Here is an 18,495-nt window from a genome sequence, read left to right as displayed (position 1 = left end):
CCTGTCGTGACAAACTGTTACTTTTCACATGCATCTTACAAAAGCCAAAAAAATAATCCCCTAAACCAGTTAAAGACTAAGCACAAGAATATTAAAGATTGCTTATTACAAATTCTGTTCTCTTGCTGGCAAATGTAACTGAGGTGCCAGGTGAAGAATTCATCTGTTGTGTGGGAATTTATCACTAGCATAAAGCTACCCTGCTAACCCTGGAATAAGGCAAAAGAGGACATGTCAGAGAGGACTATCTTTTCCACCTTTTTGCTTTGATGCAATTTATCCCCTAAGCAGGAACTGCAAATAATTTCAAACTCTGTCAAATTATATGAAGTAACTGTATGGTTTATTGCTCTTTGATATGTAATGAACACTCCAACATGAAAGAATTATAGATAATAATGCCAGAAATAACCACATGGGTCAACCACTTTGTCCTACTGCTCCCAATAGACTTTGGCTCATGCATTATCTCATCAGTTTAGCTGCACACAAATACATGTTCACACATTTGAAAGATAGTATCAATACTAAAATTTAGAAAACAGCCTCAAGTGGCACCAGGAGAGGTTTAGACTGGAAAAATTTCTTTACTGAAAGGCTTGTCAAGCTTTGGAACAGGCTGCCCAGGGAAGTTGTAGAGTCATCATCCCTGCAGGTATTTAGAAGACGTGTGAAAATGTTGCTTAGGGCCATGGTTTAGTGGCAGACTCTTTTCTAACCTAAATGATTCTATGATTCCTTGATTTGGCTTCAAAAGACAATAGAATCACTAAGGTTGGAAAAGACCTCGAAGATTATTGAGTCCAACCATTGATGCAGCACTGACAGGTCCACCACTAAACTGTGTCCCTAAGTGCCACATCCATGAGTCTTTTGATTGCTTCCAGGGATGGTAATTTCACTGCTTTTCTGGGCAGCCTGTTCCAATGTCTGATCACCCACTCACTGAAGAATTTTTCCCTAGTACCCAGCCTAAACCTTCCTTGGTGCAATTTGAGGCCATTTCTTCTCATCCTGTCACTTGTTACCTGGAAGAAGAGACTGACCCCCACCTGGCCACAACTTATTTTCATGTGGTTGTAGAGAGCAGTAAGGTCTCCTGAGCCTCCTTTTCTCCAGGCTAAACACTCCCAGCTCCCTCAGCTGCTCCTCACAGCACTTGTGCTCCAGACCCTTCCCCAGCTCCGTTGCCCTTCTCTGGACACGCTCCAGCCCCTCAATGTCTTTCTGGCAGGGAGGGGCCCAGAACTGAGCACAGGATTGGAGGTGTGGCCTCAGCAGTGCCGAGTACAGGGGGACGGTCACTGCCCTGGTCCTGCTGGCCACACCACTGCTGATCCAGGCCAGGATGCCATTGGCCTTCTTGGCCACCTGGGCACAGCTGGATCATGTTCAGCTGCTGTTGACCAGCACTCCCAGGTTCTTTTCCACCAGGCAGCTTTCCAGCCACTGCCCCCAGCCTGTAGCGCTGCCTGGGGTTGCTGTGACCCCAGTGCAGGACCTGGCACTTGGCCTTGTTGAGCCTCACACAATTGGGCTTGACCCATCAATCCAGCCTGTCCAGATCCCTCTGCAGGGCCTTCCTGCCCTCCAGCAAATCAACACTCCCACCCAACCTGGTGTCATCTGTGAATTGACTGAGGGGGCTCTCGATTCCCTCACCCAGATCATTGATAAAGATATTAAACAGAGCTGGCTGTAAAACTGATCCCTTGGGAACACCACTAGTAACCAGCCCCCAGGTGGATATAACTCCATTCCCTACCACTCTCTGGCCACCCAGACATTTATTTTACCCAGTGAACAGTGCACCCACCCAAGCCATGAGCAGCTAGCTTCTCCAGGAGAATGCTGAGGGAAATGGTGTCAAAGACTTTTCTACAGTCTAGGTAGACAACATCCATAGCCTTTCCGTCATCCACTAGGCAGGTCACCTTGGTGAAATTAATTAAACTGCTTTGTTTATGAAACAGTTTGCTTCTTGAACTTATTCATCCAAGCACAAACTTCAGGATACTGTTGATATTGCTTATTCCTAGTGGAACAGAAAGAAAAAAATTTAATGATTTGAAGTAATTTAAAATTTTAAAATCAAAACTGGAAATATTAAGTGGGAAAAATATTTATTAAAGGTATCAGCATGAAAAATGCAGTGATTACTGTAATTCTCATCAGATATAGGACATTTATAGTACTTGTGTCCAAGCAGTAAATAGCTGACATATTAGTGCATCTAGGCAATTTAAATTACTGCAGTGGGTAACCAACCAGGAGCATTGACATTTCACATAAATTGCAGGGGTCCTCAAGAGTACTGTAAATATCAATAGCTACTTAGATCCAGTTTATATAGTAGCTCACTTTTTTTACTGTTTTTCCTGTTTCACCCTATCACATATCAAAATTATTTACACCATCATTAATGTTTTCTCTTTTGTTATGTTTTGTAATCTTTTTAGAAGATTTACTTCCACTACAGCAACACACAGTAAAAGGTCTTAGAAATATTACCAAAAATGGTCAAAGAGGTGATAGCTGATTGGAAAAGTATAATGGAATTTTACTATAAATATCAATTTGGTAAACTAGAAAGAGGTGGCTGATGTTTTCCTATACTGCTATTGTGAAATCTGCACATCTCAACAGCAGGATGTCTGATTTCTATTGCTGCACTATTCTAATGATGGTGGTAATCCTGTTTCATTCTCCTAGTGCCTTGTCCTTCCATCAAGTGTATCGAATTTGAGGCCTTCAGGGCTCCACAGAGCAAACACATCCTTTCCAACGTCCTATTGTTCTTATTTCCTTCCCAGTAGTAACATTCTAGGGAATGTATCACAAACAGCACCTTTTTTGTGATTGTGAAAGGTGGTCTCAGGAGTTTCTGAGAAGCTTGTGGGAAAACCCATGTAGTAGGGCTCCCCCATGGTTAAGGGAAATTACCTCACTCAGAGAATAGCTGAAGTTGGAAGCTATTGCAGTAACTAGAGCTCTGGAAGTTATTGCAGTAACTAGAATGTCCTTATGTTCTCATGATGACAACAGGAAAAAGCTCAAAGCAAGGTCAGTCAGAATATGTTGCCCAAGACCATGCCCAGCTGGGTTTAGCATTTGCTTGCAGACATTTGTTTCTAGAAGGGTTACAAATACAAGACATCTCTCTAATTTAATACAGTCACCTGATCAATCCTTCCAAAAAGAAAATATCCACTTATGTGCTTTTGTAACATACACTAACACCAAATACATGCAATAGTTGGTAGGTTTCATATGCAATTTTAGGATTTTGCCCCCTTCTTTATACTATAAGCAACAACATTCTTATACAGTTGAAGTCTGTAGCCTGGCTTCAATTCTCACTAACAACCTACAAGACAGCCTTTTTGCCTTATTTGTTGAGCCTTGAGAGTACTAAGAACTGGATTTAATAGTGAATTGGGACATTTTACTGAAAGGAAACAATTCTATATTGGTAATTTCATTAATATGAACTGTGAGTTTAAGCTCAAGGCCTGGGACATTTTGTCTTGCTGTCCAGAGCACAATAAACACCAAAAATTCAAAACCTTATTATGCTTCTCTTCCAGAACAAAAGCCCCATTCACAAACATGCAATTTACAGTGACTAGCTGTCTGAGGGCATTGCTTTTGAGTTTACAGAACAATTACTTAGTAAATTATAACCAATATAGATTCTGCTTAGGAATGAAAGGATTAAATGAACACCCACTAGGTGGTGTTCAATTACTGTATGGGGTGACTGGGCTAGGTACAGCTCCTATTCACCTCTGCAGCAGGCTTTTCTTGAAGAAACAACACATACATTTGTATTAGAGGACAAAAAGGGGATGAAATAATTCTCTTAACCAAAAATTTGGAAATGCTTTAGTAAATTATTTACCATCTGTGTTGAACGTCAGTAAGAGGAACTTCTAAAAGATATGACAAATACAAGCAAAAGAAAGCACACAGGGTTGTTTTGGATCTACTTGTTTTATGCAAAAACAATTTTTGCAATTGATGATATTATCCATCTGTTCTCCACCTTCCCAAATTCTGCTGACATCATCCATTGAAAGAAAAGGGTTCATAAACACTCACCAAAGAAACACATCCATTTTGCAATCAGTTTTATTAAAAGGATGAACTTAATTATTATATTCCTACTCTTGCAGAACCTAATGCATCACTTTCTTTTTCAGCAGAATCTCAATAATTGCAACTAATCCCCATTAATGATAGTGAATCATCTTAAGAAAGGAGAGGGGGAAAAAAAAGAAAGTAATAAAACTGATGTTTTAAGGGAAGAGACTTTTGGCATAGGCGCAGTACTGTAGCACTTCAGATGTTTTAGATTCCTGGAGATGACAAGGAAGATGGTGATAAAGGGAATTGCTATTCAGAGTTTAGTTAAGCTAATACTGTCATGTCAGAATTTCCAGAAGGAAGCTTTTCCTTTATAAGGTTCTGAAGTGCAACCTTACATGAAAATTTTAGGAAGGCCATTTTAGTGCAGATGATACCCCAGTGATGACATTACTTGTTCCAAATGCCATCGTAAAAAGCAAAGGACATTCTAGTAACCATGTTTAGGAAATTACAAATAGAAGACACTGTCTACTGCTTGGAGCTTTTACTGATGCTGCACAGCCCTACCTCACTATTTCCATAGCTCTCCAAGTTCAAGCATTATTGCAATCTCTAGTTTTTCTTTCCTTCTTCCTTCTCTTGTTTAATTGGAGCTTCTTTCAGTGGCTGACTTGCTTTCCTTCAGTTGATGGTCCAAGTCATTCTCACCCTTATCTTTAAATTAGCCTGGAGTTTCTTTCCACTTCTAAGATTAGCTCCGTTATTAGCACATACAGAAGCTCTAAGCAAACCAGTAACAGCCCCTGCTGAGTCTGACTTGTTTATACATCATTAACATCTGCCACATAGCAATTAACAGATGTTTGGAAAGTTTTCCTACAGCAGGGGCTCCAAGGGTATGTAAATGATAACAGGATGCTCCTGTTTTTTAAGCTATGAAAGATTTAACCTATTTTTGCCATGCAAAAAGCCTAATGAAGAAATTTTGTTAGGTTCTGTTAGTTTCTCAGAATGAAGAAGAATGAAGCAGCAGAATGAAGACAGCTACATAAAACTAATCTGAAACATTGCCTTTATTCAGTAGACAAGGCGGTAACGGGAAGAGGAGCAGGATCAGGAAAAGTCTGAGAACTCCCTTAAGACTTCAAAGAACTAAAGTAAAGAGAAGTCATGGAAGAGCTTAAAAACAGGTGTTAATCATACCTTATTGCACTGGTCAAAACAGCTTGGTCAATTCGCAACCTAGAAAAAAATTAATGCAGCTAATAGTATGTTTAAAAATTAATTATTGACATGATGTTCATCAGCCTTCTATAGTAGCACAAGCAGAAAGTCTTGTGCACCAATTAGAGCACCTCCTCTACACTAAAGAATGAACTTTTCAGACTGAATAAGAGAAGAAAAGATAAGCCATCATTGACCCTTTGACTTCAACCTCTCACATGATAAAGAAAAAAATCTGGCAGGAAAAAAAAATCTAGACAAAGAAGATCAAGAGTTTCTTTAAAAAAAAAAGTTTTTCTTTTCTAGAATGGTCTTATTTCCTCAGAAAATAACTTTTCTCTCCCTGAATTCAAATAATCTGATGAAGCAAACCTCAGAAACACATTTGGCTTTATTCTGGCTTTTATTTTTCAGCCAAATTTTCTGAAGAATTCTGATCATATTAAACACCAAAGAAAACATTGTAATAGGTCAAGACAGAAATAGAACAGAAATATTTATTCAGTAAATATAATGAAGGAGGCAAATGCAAATGCAGAAATACACTTTACATCAAAATTCCCACTAATGTCTCATTTAACTTGCAGCAGCCTTCAGTATACTGGGCATCTGTGTCCACCACTTCCAACTATCCTTGTTGTCTCCTTCCTGCCATTCTCAGCTTCTCTGACAAAACTAATTTCTCCTCCAAGAGCAATTGTGGACTGAAAAAATGTACAGTTTTTTTCTTTTCATGAGAAAAAGTGTACCTTACTTGAGGGCCCTTGACTGTACAGGACCTCCTAAAACGACATTATTTGCCAGATCTCTCTTTTTCTATTTTAATCGCCATACAATGATTATGTCAAAAATTTCCCCACCTAAGAATGCAGAAAATAATTTGCTCTACCACAGTATCCTCAGCCTGGCAGACACAAGGAGGTACAAATGAGGACCAAAGCACCTGTGATGCTGGAAGCTGTTCTGCATGTAGTGACTGTGAGTGGAGCACAGAATACAAGCATTTCAGCATTTTGCCCAAATGAGCATTGCTTCGTACCATTTTTCTCCTTAACTAAAGCTGCACTTTGACATTTCAGATGTTTCAGCAACAGTATTAATTCAAGAAGTTCCTGACTTCAATCCTTGTTCCATCCCTTAGACCGCAGGGGTTGCTAGCGGAGTGAGCCAGAGAATGACGCTGGCTTTACACAGATAAATCAGACTCAGAAAAGCATGGAATAAAGATACCTACATGAAGCCGTGGAATGGATGGCCTCACCCAGGCAGAGGAGATAAAAATAAACTCAGGTTTGCTTAACCTAACAAGACCAATGCTGAGTGGTAACTTAATTATCTATAATGTATCACAGACCTAAGGTTCAAAAGAAAAAAATCCACTATTTTAGGAAATGGGAAATGTTAGCACAAGAGCAAGAGGGTTTAAACAGACAGTGACTACTTTTAGGGTGGATATCAGCAGAGTTTTTAAGCAACAGAGGAGATTTTGTGTTACAGTTTTCCAGTATAAGCAGTGGTTAGAAATGATTTTAAATTGAGTATGAAAAAAGTGTACGAGGTCTATATTTTAAGTTTGTAAACTGCTGAAATAGGAGCTGACTTTTAGAACACATATGATAAATTTTGAAACACTTAGCTATGAAATGCTTAAGACAAGTACTAAGCCATGAAGTATTTCCCTAACAGAGGATACAAATCCATAAAAACACATTACAAGATATTACATGTTAACTTAGGGGAGCAGTGGCAATAAATATGAGTCTTCTTACAATGGTTTGACTAAACAGATATCCTTTCTTCTCTTTACAGAAATACTGGACATAAAGAATAACTACTGTCCTCTTGAAATGAGCATTTATTTTAGCTGCAGAGGAAAGAAATTGAAATGACGAATGAGATTTTAAATGGGCTTTTTATAGTTCTCAAAGTTGGTACAAATGAAAAGCAAAAAATGGACAGCTTTCTTCTAGTGAAAGTGTAATTTATATTGCCCAGTGTACTTTTAAAATGACCATACTGGTTTAAAATACCTGCTCACTTTTTCAGCAGTAGAGACTGCCTTTACCACCATACAGATGGCAAAAAATGTCTCTCCTTAGCTAGTTCAAAGAAAGCCAGAGAAGCAGATGACATTTTTGAGCATTAGGTTTTATACTTTTTCCCAAGAAACTGACAGTGAAACAAAAGGAAGCTCTCACATTCTATATCACCAACAAATCCACAGAAAGGAAATAAATGCTATTGCCAGGGTGTGGGTGACACACAGATGCACACCCCTTCCCAAGGAGAATCAAAAATGAAACAAAAAACATTTGGAGAGGAACAAAAAAGGAGGAAAAGTCCTCTGTTTTCTGGAACTGGCAGTTTCTCTGGTGGGGTATGTGACTTACGAAGCACTTGTCAATACCGATGCAGCAGCAAGATTTCACTGTCTCAGCAGTTCCAGAAGTATCAGAGGTATTGGCACAAAGGACACGCGTTCAAGACTCGAAAAGAAGGCTGGCACCTGGGAAAACAAGCTGTATCATTCTGAAGACTTCAAACATCAGTCCTGAAAGACAACTGGAATAAACTGGATAACATCAAAAGGTAGCCGTCTTGGCCATGTCTTCTACTTAAATTGCATGCAAGGAGCCCATTTCAAAATTTTTATTAAGCAAAGTACGATTGCAACTCTTGGTGAACAAAGTCCCTGGACACTGGCATTTTATGTATACTGATCAGCTGAAAAAAGCAGCTAGAAAAACCAAAAACCAGGAGTGGACAGGTAGGATGGATTTGAACCTACTAGTAATGCTGAACTACTTTTTGTCTGGTAAGAACCAAGGCAGGATTTGTTGGAAAATGTGGTATTTTTCTGTTAGCTGTGTCTGTAAAATCCTTTCACTTTCAGGCTTTTCCAGGTCTGAGAGGAAAGATTTTTAAAAAAAGACATAACCATCAGAATAATCAGGTGCTCACCAGCCTTATAGATGGTGGTGTGAGGACCTGAGCTCTCTGAGGGACTGGACAACACTGGAAGACTGGTTTGATTACTAAGAATAGTCTCGTCTGCATTCTCCTCTGCAGTAATGAAGCTGGTAACCCAAGGGAGGGCACTGCCACATAAGCAGGTGGCTCTAACAAGAGGAACCTGTGTGTTTTACACATGGAAAAAAAGTCTTTGAACTTGGTCTTTGCTTTTGTTTCACAGCAGATGAGGAAGGCTACTGAGCACAATCGGTGCTATAACCCACTGCAGGTGCAAGGTTGGGGAGTGAAAAACAGAGCATAACCTGGCCAGTTTCTCCCTTAGGGAATCGATGCCAGTGTTCTCCAAACAGGGAGCAATGGAACTTCTCAAAGGTGCCCCTGGAGACGCCAGCTGTTTGGCAAGTAAGGACAAGGCCTCTCACCTACCAAAGTAGGCTGCACACCTTGCCTGCTGCTACTGCCTAGAAGAAAAGTGATTTATACTCTGTGGTTCTACTCTAGGCATTTTTAAAAAACTCATAATGTAACATTTCTGATGAGAACAAGCAGGGAAAAAACAGTAGTCTGTATCAAGGTTACTCAAAATAGGATAAATCATATGACTAATACGATAAAAATTCAGCATTGGCCTAAGGAAAAGCACGGAACCATCAGCACCAAAAGAGTTACAAACAAAATATGAGGCTAGAACGTGTACTAGATTTTGGCAGGAGCCTGACCTGCACTCCTGGCACCTTCTATTGTCTGCCAACGGTCTGCAGATCCTCATCAGTTCTTAAATATCTGAATGCAAGCCAAGGAATTTTAAAACCAGATTGTACTTCTGAGGGATAAACCAAGACCTGTCTGTGTTGAAGACATATGTTGCAAGAAATTAAAATACATTTGAGAGTGAAAAAATTCATTGCGTCTGATTTTCACGCTACATCTGTTAAGACTTAATTGTCAGTTAAGCAGGATGTTTCAGAACTGATTAAGTTCCACTGAGTTATTAAAAAAATAATACTGAAGTAATCCGTCAAAAACTTTTCGGAACCTGTGGGAGAACAAATCCCAGAGATATTTTCTGTGGTATGTTGACAGTGTATTATAAAAGTAGTTGAAAAAGTGTGTGGTGTTCTAAAAGAATAAAAAAAATCTTTAAAGATAGGAAAAATATTTAGAGACCAAGAATGATTGTATGAGCTCTTGAAATGTGCCCATATGTTTAAAAAAAGTGACTTCTCTGTTAGGTATTTTAAGTATCACATTAGCATGTCACAAAACTGGAATACTTGACTAAAGCAGAAACTGTTGCAAGACTTCTGAAATTCTAAGGCAGACGATGTTTATACAACAAGCAGACTCCTGTTATTAATAACCAGATCTTTCCATTACTTGCACTAAAAGTATTCTGTATGCGCACAATGTATTTTCATTCGTTTCAAGGAATCTGTTTTCCATTCAGATGCCATTAAATAACCAATAACTTTCACACTTTAAATAACCAAATCCTTCAAGATGTGCATTGAGACCACTTGCCTCTTGCTCAGAACTCTGCTGAAGCTTGATTGCTTTTATTATTGGTACTATTTTTGTGCTGAGTTTTTAAAAACTGCTTTCATTCATTGAGAAGCTGTAATTTATCTTCTCATTGAACTGTTTTTCAGAAAGCTAAATAGCTAGTAATGTATTTTCAAATCAGGACACCTTGCCAAAGTTTTTACCTAAACAGTAGCATTGCAGTCAATCAAGGTAAGAACTCTCAATCTGCATCGCTCTTCAGCCAGTCATCAATGCCACAAAGAGAGAAATAGGAATCAATCCCAACAGAGGCACCAGCTCAGTACAACCTTACTGTTGTCTCACACAGATATAGCCACAAACATACAAATGTAATTAATGCAATGTCAGTATAAATTTAAGGATCAAAAATATATTTTCCTATTTGACTGTACAAGGAATGTATCTCAGGTACCTTCAACATGGTTGAAGGCTTGGAAATAGAACTGGAGGAAAAAAAAAGACATGCTTCTTTTTAAGTGATTTTGCTTCATGGTTCCCTTTATTCCTGCTCTCCCATCTGACCGTGCATGCTTCCTTGCTGCTGCAGCTGCAGGGCTACGGCGCTGGAAGCCAGCACTCACCTAACACCTCTGCTCTCAGCGCTGCTCCCCTCGCAGCTGTTTCTTGGACTCTCAACCAAAGACATTCTTCTGAAAAATGGGAGCAAACAAGTAAGTTGGTGCAGTGGCCAGTGGCTAACACACCAAAATAGTAGCCTGGCCAACAGAGCAGACTCGAATGCTGCAGGAGGGAACAAGCCATTTCTCCTCAAGAATCCCATCTTTGATTCTGTTGTGTAGTACCTTGTGATGCAACCATCATGAAAGTGCATTAGTGTTTATTTTGAGTTCACAACAAAACATTTGTCCAGATATAAATACACATTATCAAAATTATAGTAATTTCTGCCATATTTCTAAACAAAGAACTATTTACCATCAAATTTGTTTCTAATAAACACACAGCCTATGTACTTTAGTTATCAGGGTTAACATCTAATTGCTGAGGACAAAAGAAGAAACAAAAAACTCCCTTATTTAAGCTTATCTATTTACCAACAATTGGCCGAGGCATAACATTTGATCCAAAACAATATAGTATTTTATGCAGAACACCAATTTTAATGTTCTACTTGGACACTTAAGGCAAAGTAAAAGTATGTTACTTTGCAGACTTTGACAGGGTTGTGGTAGGATTTGCTAATGCTTTTCTGGGTGATGAAGGATAGCTGAAAAATAGTTACAAGGCAGAAATTTTCAGCAATCAATGTTTATCTTTGCTTGTGTGTGCAATTCCTTAACAGGAATATTATTTTCCTTTACTCACAACCCCACATTAAGAAATGAGTAAACAATGATGACTAAGAAGCTTTGGCTAGAAATGGCTGATTTTGTTTCATTGTCTAAAATTCAGAAGAGATTACTATAATGACATTAAACCATCATGTTATTTCTTTGGGTTATCTTCGCTTTACCTTCCATCTAGCACTGGGCAAGGGATCATCCTTGCTCTGCATACTCAGCTTGCAGAGCCTCTACTGTGTTTGGGGGATTTGAGCAACAATGACATATCTGTACTAAAAAACCACTAAATGCACAGATAGACAGAAAACACTTTCTTTGTTAACACATTAGAAATTTGAGAGGATTGAATTCAGTTCCCAGCTGTATCAATGGCTCCCCATATAACACTTCAATCCCTACTTCCCATGTGAAGCCTCTCCATTTAGACAAGCTTCAATCTCACTCTTTGAATCCTAGATTTTAGATCTGACGCTGATGCATGACTCATATTAGTCTGATTAGTTATCGCATATGAAATTCAGGTCAAAATGAAGACACTAAAGTATAGGCGTCTGAACTCCTGTCAAAGCCAAAAAACTCAAGACCCAAAAATAAAAAGACTGACTCAGCTCATTCCGAAGTGCTCATCTACCAGCTGGTCCCTCCTCGCTCTCCTAACACCACTGACTGCACCAGCACTGACCTCAACTAAGGACAATGGAGAAGTCAATTTTTTAGCCACCACAGCCTTGCACTGTGTCCTTTCCTCAGATTCCCTCACGGCCATGACCATGCTGATGCTGTGACATGAAGCCGCCTGCCCTATTATCAAGCCTGCAAACACACCACAACTTTGTGCCAACTCAGAAAGCTTGAACAACTTCTCCAAGGAAACTTAGAATACAGTAATCCTCACTGACAGAAAGGACTCTGCCATGGAAATATTGCCTCTGGTACCCTGGTATTGCAGAACACAGAAAAATCTCTTTCACCATAGCTGAATGAACGAAGACGCTACAACACATTAAATCTAGACTGAGCAGACACACAAGTCTTTACTTAGCAGGTGTCAATTGTTATCAGACAAGGCAACCAGAAGGTTTGTCTTCTACCTGGAAGAGGAATAGAATAACCTTCCCTAGGAAAAAAAATGAACATAAGCACAGTTCAGAGTCAATGCATTGCAAAATCTTCATTTCCTGAAGGACTCTTGCAGTCCTTTTCAAAAATTAACACAGATTTTCTTATATGTTCTGCAACAGCACATCAGAGATGGTATTTCCATGGAGCTCTAACACAGTATTAGTTGTCTAATCTGGAGTATGAGCTCAAGTATGCACAACTGTTTAAGACACAAGTTTTACATCTCAAATATGCTCCTGCATTGCAATGAAAATTCAGTGTAAATCATCAGAGTTTAATCCTTCCCATACCTGTTATCTTAAAAGTGCTAGAATTTCCGATGCAACACAACAAGTTTATACTATTTGTATTGGATATTGCTACACATTGTGAAGTATTTTTACATCACAGTAAGAACAGTAACAGAGAACACTTTTTCACTAAACTATCATGGTATCAGGTATGACGATTTACATGAACACTCCACAGATTACCCAGAAGAACTTGGCTGGTTTTGCAATGGTTTGCCACACATCCCTGTGGTAACATAGTTTAAACACAAGATTACATGGCATATAGCTGTGAATCCAAAATCTCCAATGGTGCATTTAGTATGCACTGCACTAACTAGTAGAAAAAAATGCTGTCATTAGTTTTACACTGGCACAAATGCTGTGCCACACTACCACATCTCATTTACTGTTTGCCACTGTTTATAAAGAGGTGGCTGCTTCCTTTCATAAAATAACTAACAGCAACACAACTAGGTACATATTTACAGAGTAATTTGGTGTGAAGCACTGCCTCTAAAAGCAAGCAAATTTTTTTTTTTGGACGGTGTCTTTATTCCTTTAAAGAGCTGTTTGCTTTGTCAATATGCAGAACAAAAAGTCTGTCAGGAAATTCTGCATTTGTTATCAGCTCATTCTCCTTACATGGCAGTACTATAAATATTTTTCTTCATTATCACCCTGACAGTAAATAACTTTGAAGGTGTGATTTAATTAACAGGAATGCCAATGTTTCACAACTTTTGCCTACCTTAAAGAAAATGAGTAACAGAGAAACCCATGCATCAGGAAACAAATGACCAGAGGTAGTGAACTAAGGTCTACCAGGCAGGGTTCAAGATCACTTAGGCTGGATGACAGCTGATATATTTGCAGTACAGTTCATCTGTTTTCTTATCTGGCAAAGTGTTCTATAATAAATCATAATTTATTGCATGTTTTGCAACGTTGTCAAAGGACACACCTAAGATTTTTGCTTCAGTAATAAATTCCACCCAACTGTGAACAGGAATTCACTTGACAATCTGCACATAGCTAAAATATTTTGGTATTTTCTAATGCTAGCACCAACAACTCATCTGGTTTACACAATACCACATTTACTTTCTACTAAATTCGATTATGTTTAAAAACTAACAGAAGATTTCAAAGTAATTCTCCAGTGACAACCACCCATGAGCAAAAAACCCTAAGGCTGCTGGTCAAGGTCTCCTATTCACAATTCATAACTGTTTCTCATCCCTCTTTTTGCTTGCCTTTTTTCCTTGTGGGAGTATTTATCTCTGAACAGGGACAGATCAACCTCAGCAATATTTCTTGATGTACACAACTAAACTGCTCGTGAAGCTGGTCATATGTTTCTGCATATTGTCTGTAAAAAGAACAGCAGAAACAAAACTTCAGAACAGCCCAAAGTCTTCCATATTACTATAAACAGCATTAAATTGGAAAACTCCAAGCAAATATTTATGAAGATGAATGGTTACTGCCAGGGTGCTTCAGATTCTCCTGAGTGATTTGGGTTTTTTTACTTATTAGTAATTAATCAAAAATAGGTAGAGAATAACCAAATCATTACAGCCTGAAGTTCAGATTATAAGACTCACCATTTGTATGCAGGATCACTTGTTAAAATTGCATCTAAGTATGCAGTAAGTGAAAGGCTTTCTAGGATAAGTGGTGGTGCCGTTTTCCTTTCTAAAGGCACTGTTCAGGGTGAAAGAGAATTATTTTATAATATAAGCAGAAAACTTCCAAAATAGTTGCTGTCTTGCTATTAAGTTCATTTTCTTGACCTACTCTGAATATACCAGGATAGACACTTGAAATAGGTCTGTTTATCTTCCTCATATGAAACTCTTCTAAACACAATGAATAAACCACTGCCTTTAAAATACTTGAAGTGCCATATTTCTCTGCTAGTCTGCATTCTGTGTCTGTTCTAAGTCACATGAAAATGTAAAATCCCAAGCAAGAGAAATCAAGAGAATTGCTTACCACTATGTTTATGCTACTGGCCAAAGAATCCATACCAATGACGGTTAAAAAAAAATTTAAGAACATTAGATTAAGTATCAACACTTTTCTATCAAGCATCTATGATGCTATTGCTGCAAGCCTGACCTCAATTTGAAATGCTAAACAGTCATTAGAGCAAAGATTTTTTTCTTGTCATTATTTATTCGTTTCTGTTTAAAGCTGTTTCCTACTCATATTAGCAAAGCAACTGAAATTAACTTGGCTGCATTACAAATAAATACCACTGCATACCGCTTCATTATACACTGCATGTATACTATTATACTTGGAGTAATCAATTAATATGTATGAACTGCTAGGACTGAAAAACACTTATCTCTCTAACCTTGTTTTCCGAGACAACTGTCTGAAAACCACACCTTCAAAACTAAAAGTTTCTGTATTCACCATCTTTCAGGCTGAAAAACTCAAAATAAGATCTCTTTAAGGTTTTTAGCTTAATGGCTTAAGTTTTGAAGGGGAAAGAAGCCTAACACCCATACATTAAAAAACAGTCTTTTAAAAATCTCCATGACTCTCAAGGTCATAAAGTCCTTCTAAGGATTTATATTCAGCTTTGTGTAATATTAGAATCTGTGTGTCAGCAGTGAATCCATGTATCCTTATCACCTATAGATTTTTGGCAGTTACAGGAAAACTTCTTTTATTATAGATACTTGTGTCCTACTCTTTGACTACTTGCAGCTCTTTTCCACCCTAGGTTTTTGACAAGCTTGAATCAAAGCACATTCTGGTCTCCTTCTTTCTCCCTGTCTCTCAAACCCTTTCACAGGACCTTGAATTCCTTTCTGTATTTCCAGTTCAATACTCCCAAGTCACTACAACATTTGCTGGTAGGTGGGCAGAGCATCCCAGGCTTTGAATGGCTTTTGTTACACAACATGCTCTGCTGGTCAGCATGTGCAGATTGCAGCAAGCAGCTATTAAACCTGGTATTTCTCCCTCTTTCCCTCAGCAGATGAACTAACAGAATATTTGTCCTCTAAGTGACAATCCTCTCTGGAAACTGGAAAACTTAACCTTTCAAAAGCAAAAGTAAAATCTTGTGAAAACTGTAAAACCCAAATTTTTTGAGGAAAAAAGCATATATAATTAAAAAAACTTACGGAAATAACAGAAGATGATACAAAGACAAAAGAAGCTTAAGGAATGGGGCAGAATTAATGAAGCCAGAAAACCTGCAGAAAAGGACAACCACCTATGCACTTTTTATTTGTGTGCTCTTCCTACCTTCTTCTCAGAAAGTATGCTTTTAAAAGTACTTCTTGAAAATACATGTACGATTTTGTTCTTAACTAGGTTTTTTAAAAATCAAAGAAGATTTGAAACCAAAAATGTAGAACTGAACTCTGTACTTTATTACTCTCATGGTGGGAGCACTCCCACCACTGCCTCTTCTAAGAAAACAGGTCACAGAATTACTCACTGGTGAAGTGGATAGAAGATAACAGGGCCAGAAATGGTATGAACAGTATTATATTACACTCAGTCTATTTTCTGGGGCATGTAAATAATTGAGGAACTACATACTGATCAGACATGAAAATTATGCAGAGATGTCATCATCAAGTCACCAGATTTCTAAATCATCAGCCTCACTTCACTTGTGTAAAGGGTAGTGTTGTCTGTAGAATCCATATGGGCAACATTTGTAAGTTGGCTTCTGCTGATTTATGTAACACAAAGGATCTTATCCCAGTGATTTGCAAATGACATCTCTAAGGGGACCTGCAACTTTCTTTTCCTTCACAAATACAATGACGAGTAAACAACTTACGTTCAACTTGATCAAACATTACTGAGAACAAGAAATCTCTTGGTGTCATGTAATATTCTCCTTCATATTCCAGTGATGCAAAATGCATGAAGCGGTGCTTTCGAAGAGACAGTCTTTCATCCACTTCTGCACGAATGACATCTTCCTTCTGAAAAAGAAAAAAAGTCCACTGCATTTGTAGACCAAAGCTGTAATTAGAAAAAAATCCAATACCCAATCTTGATTAACCTTGGTATTTTGCAGGTAGCCACAACAAAAAGCTACCAGCAATTAAAGCCTTTATGGCACAGTCTTAAAGAATGACATGCTTATATATCATGTCAAAGTATTTTTTGCCTTCACTGAGAGCATGCTTTAACAACACAGGCGAGCCAAATTAATGGCTGGATGTCACCAAAGGCTGCTCCTGCTTCCCCACTCCCCTGCTCTTGGCTATATGGTCCTGCACCTCCTTGTTTGCCAGCTCTGCTACTTCTTGGACTCTTGCTGAGCCAAATTCAGCTCTCTAACTCAACAAAAAACCTAAACCCACCAAACAGTAAACAGTATTTTGCCAGTTTAGTGGCTGGCTCAGTAAAGGCTGAAATGTCCTGTGTATCCACGCAAATGACCCATTCCTGAAGTTAACTATCAAACTGTGGAGCAACTACTAAGATGAGAAAATAATGATGTTCTAGTTTAAGTATGGGCCTGTCTTTCAGAGAAGTCAGAAAAATGGGAAAAGCAATGAAAACTCCAACAAGAGAGTCAGAGATTGTATCACCAAACCCAAAGATTCAATTAGTCAAGCAAACAAAAAATTTCCAACTTCACCCTCTCCTTGTAAATATTGAGAGACTCAGGATCAAAACCATGCAAGTTGACAACACTCAATGAGTAGCACCAGCACTTAATGGCAGCAAGAGAGGACACAGACACAGTGAAACTGAGATATTTACACTTTAGGATTTCAGAGATGGTAAGTGACAACAGGAAAAGGAGAAACTCTAAAATTCAGAACTCACACTGTATTTGAACATAAATCAGGGAACAGCAATTAGCATCATAATATTATATCGTACTGTACTAAAATTCTAAATAGAAGGCTTCAATTTGCCATTTAAGCCCACACCTTGCACCTCTGTGTTAGCATTAAGAACTTGTTAAATTATTTCACTGAATGATAGGCTACAAGCACCTGTTATAGTCAATTTTAGTTTCCTGTTGTAATATGTTTGTTTGCCTCAAACCTCAGGTTTCAGTGAAGGGTGGGAGGGAACGAACAACAAGCAAAAAACCAGAATACTCATAATTTAAATTTAAAACAGTCATATTCTGATATGCAAGGAAAATGTGGGCTACCTCTAAGTATCTGAAGCCAAGACTTGCTTTGGTTTAGACAGAACTGCTTTAAGCTTCTTACAGTATAGAGCTCTATCATGGCCTATAACATGAGTGCACTGCTGCTGTTCAGACCTGCATGTTCTGGAAAATGCTGCTTAAAAGTAAATCAAATGTAGCAAGAAATGTAGCTTCATACTTTTAAAAACTTTACGGGACAAGTGACTCTGTAATTAGTTAACAAGACTCAACAAATGCTGCAAATCTCCAATGAATAGTTCATGGTTGCTGGGTATTAACATGCTGCATTCTTACTAAAATCATCTCATAGTAACATAAGCAATTTTTGCCCAACGGCAAATTTTTTTAAAAAGTGGAAAATGATTTCACAGTTGTCCTTTAACCAAAATTATGTAATGAAAAGCAATCTTTCTGCACAAATACAAAATAAAAAAGTTTAGATAAGAAGTAAAAAGCAATTCTACAGCATCTTCAAACCAAGTGGGTTTTCAAGTTTCTTAAGTCTTGCAGCATTTATCTGAATTCTGTCTAAAGCTAAATTTGTTACTGATAACAGAACATTGAATTTCAGCAATCTGTGATTTTAACTGAAATACATAGGTACCAGCTTTGGTCACCACAATATAAGAAAGACATTATGCTGTTAAGAGAGTGTCCAAAAGAGGGCAACAAAGATGGTGAAGGGCCTTGAGAAAAAGTCCTATGTGGAGTAGCTGAGGTTACTTGGTTCTGTTCAGCCTGGAGGAGACTAAGGGAAAACCTCATTGCAGTCTGCAGCTTCCTCATGAGGAGAAGCAGAGGGACAGACACT

At 38.3% G+C, this 18,495-nt stretch overlaps 1 protein-coding gene across 2 annotated transcripts in view; it reads right to left on the bottom strand.

The window, feature by feature from the left end:
• MICU2 (mitochondrial calcium uptake 2) overlaps positions 1–18,495 on the bottom strand; it is a 145,965-nt gene that overhangs the window by 52,054 nt on the left and 75,416 nt on the right. For both annotated transcript variants that reach the window (XM_069013545.1, XM_069013552.1), the window contains one exon: positions 16,344–16,491. In XM_069013545.1, coding sequence (XP_068869646.1) covers positions 16,344–16,491 — 148 coding nt within the window. The remainder of the gene's footprint in view (positions 1–16,343; positions 16,492–18,495) is intronic.

Source organism: Aphelocoma coerulescens, chromosome 1, assembly GCF_041296385.1.
Source record: "Aphelocoma coerulescens isolate FSJ_1873_10779 chromosome 1, UR_Acoe_1.0, whole genome shotgun sequence".
Lineage (NCBI taxonomy): Eukaryota > Metazoa > Chordata > Aves > Passeriformes > Corvidae > Aphelocoma > Aphelocoma coerulescens.
This window is presented reverse-complemented; position numbering and strand designations above follow the sequence as displayed.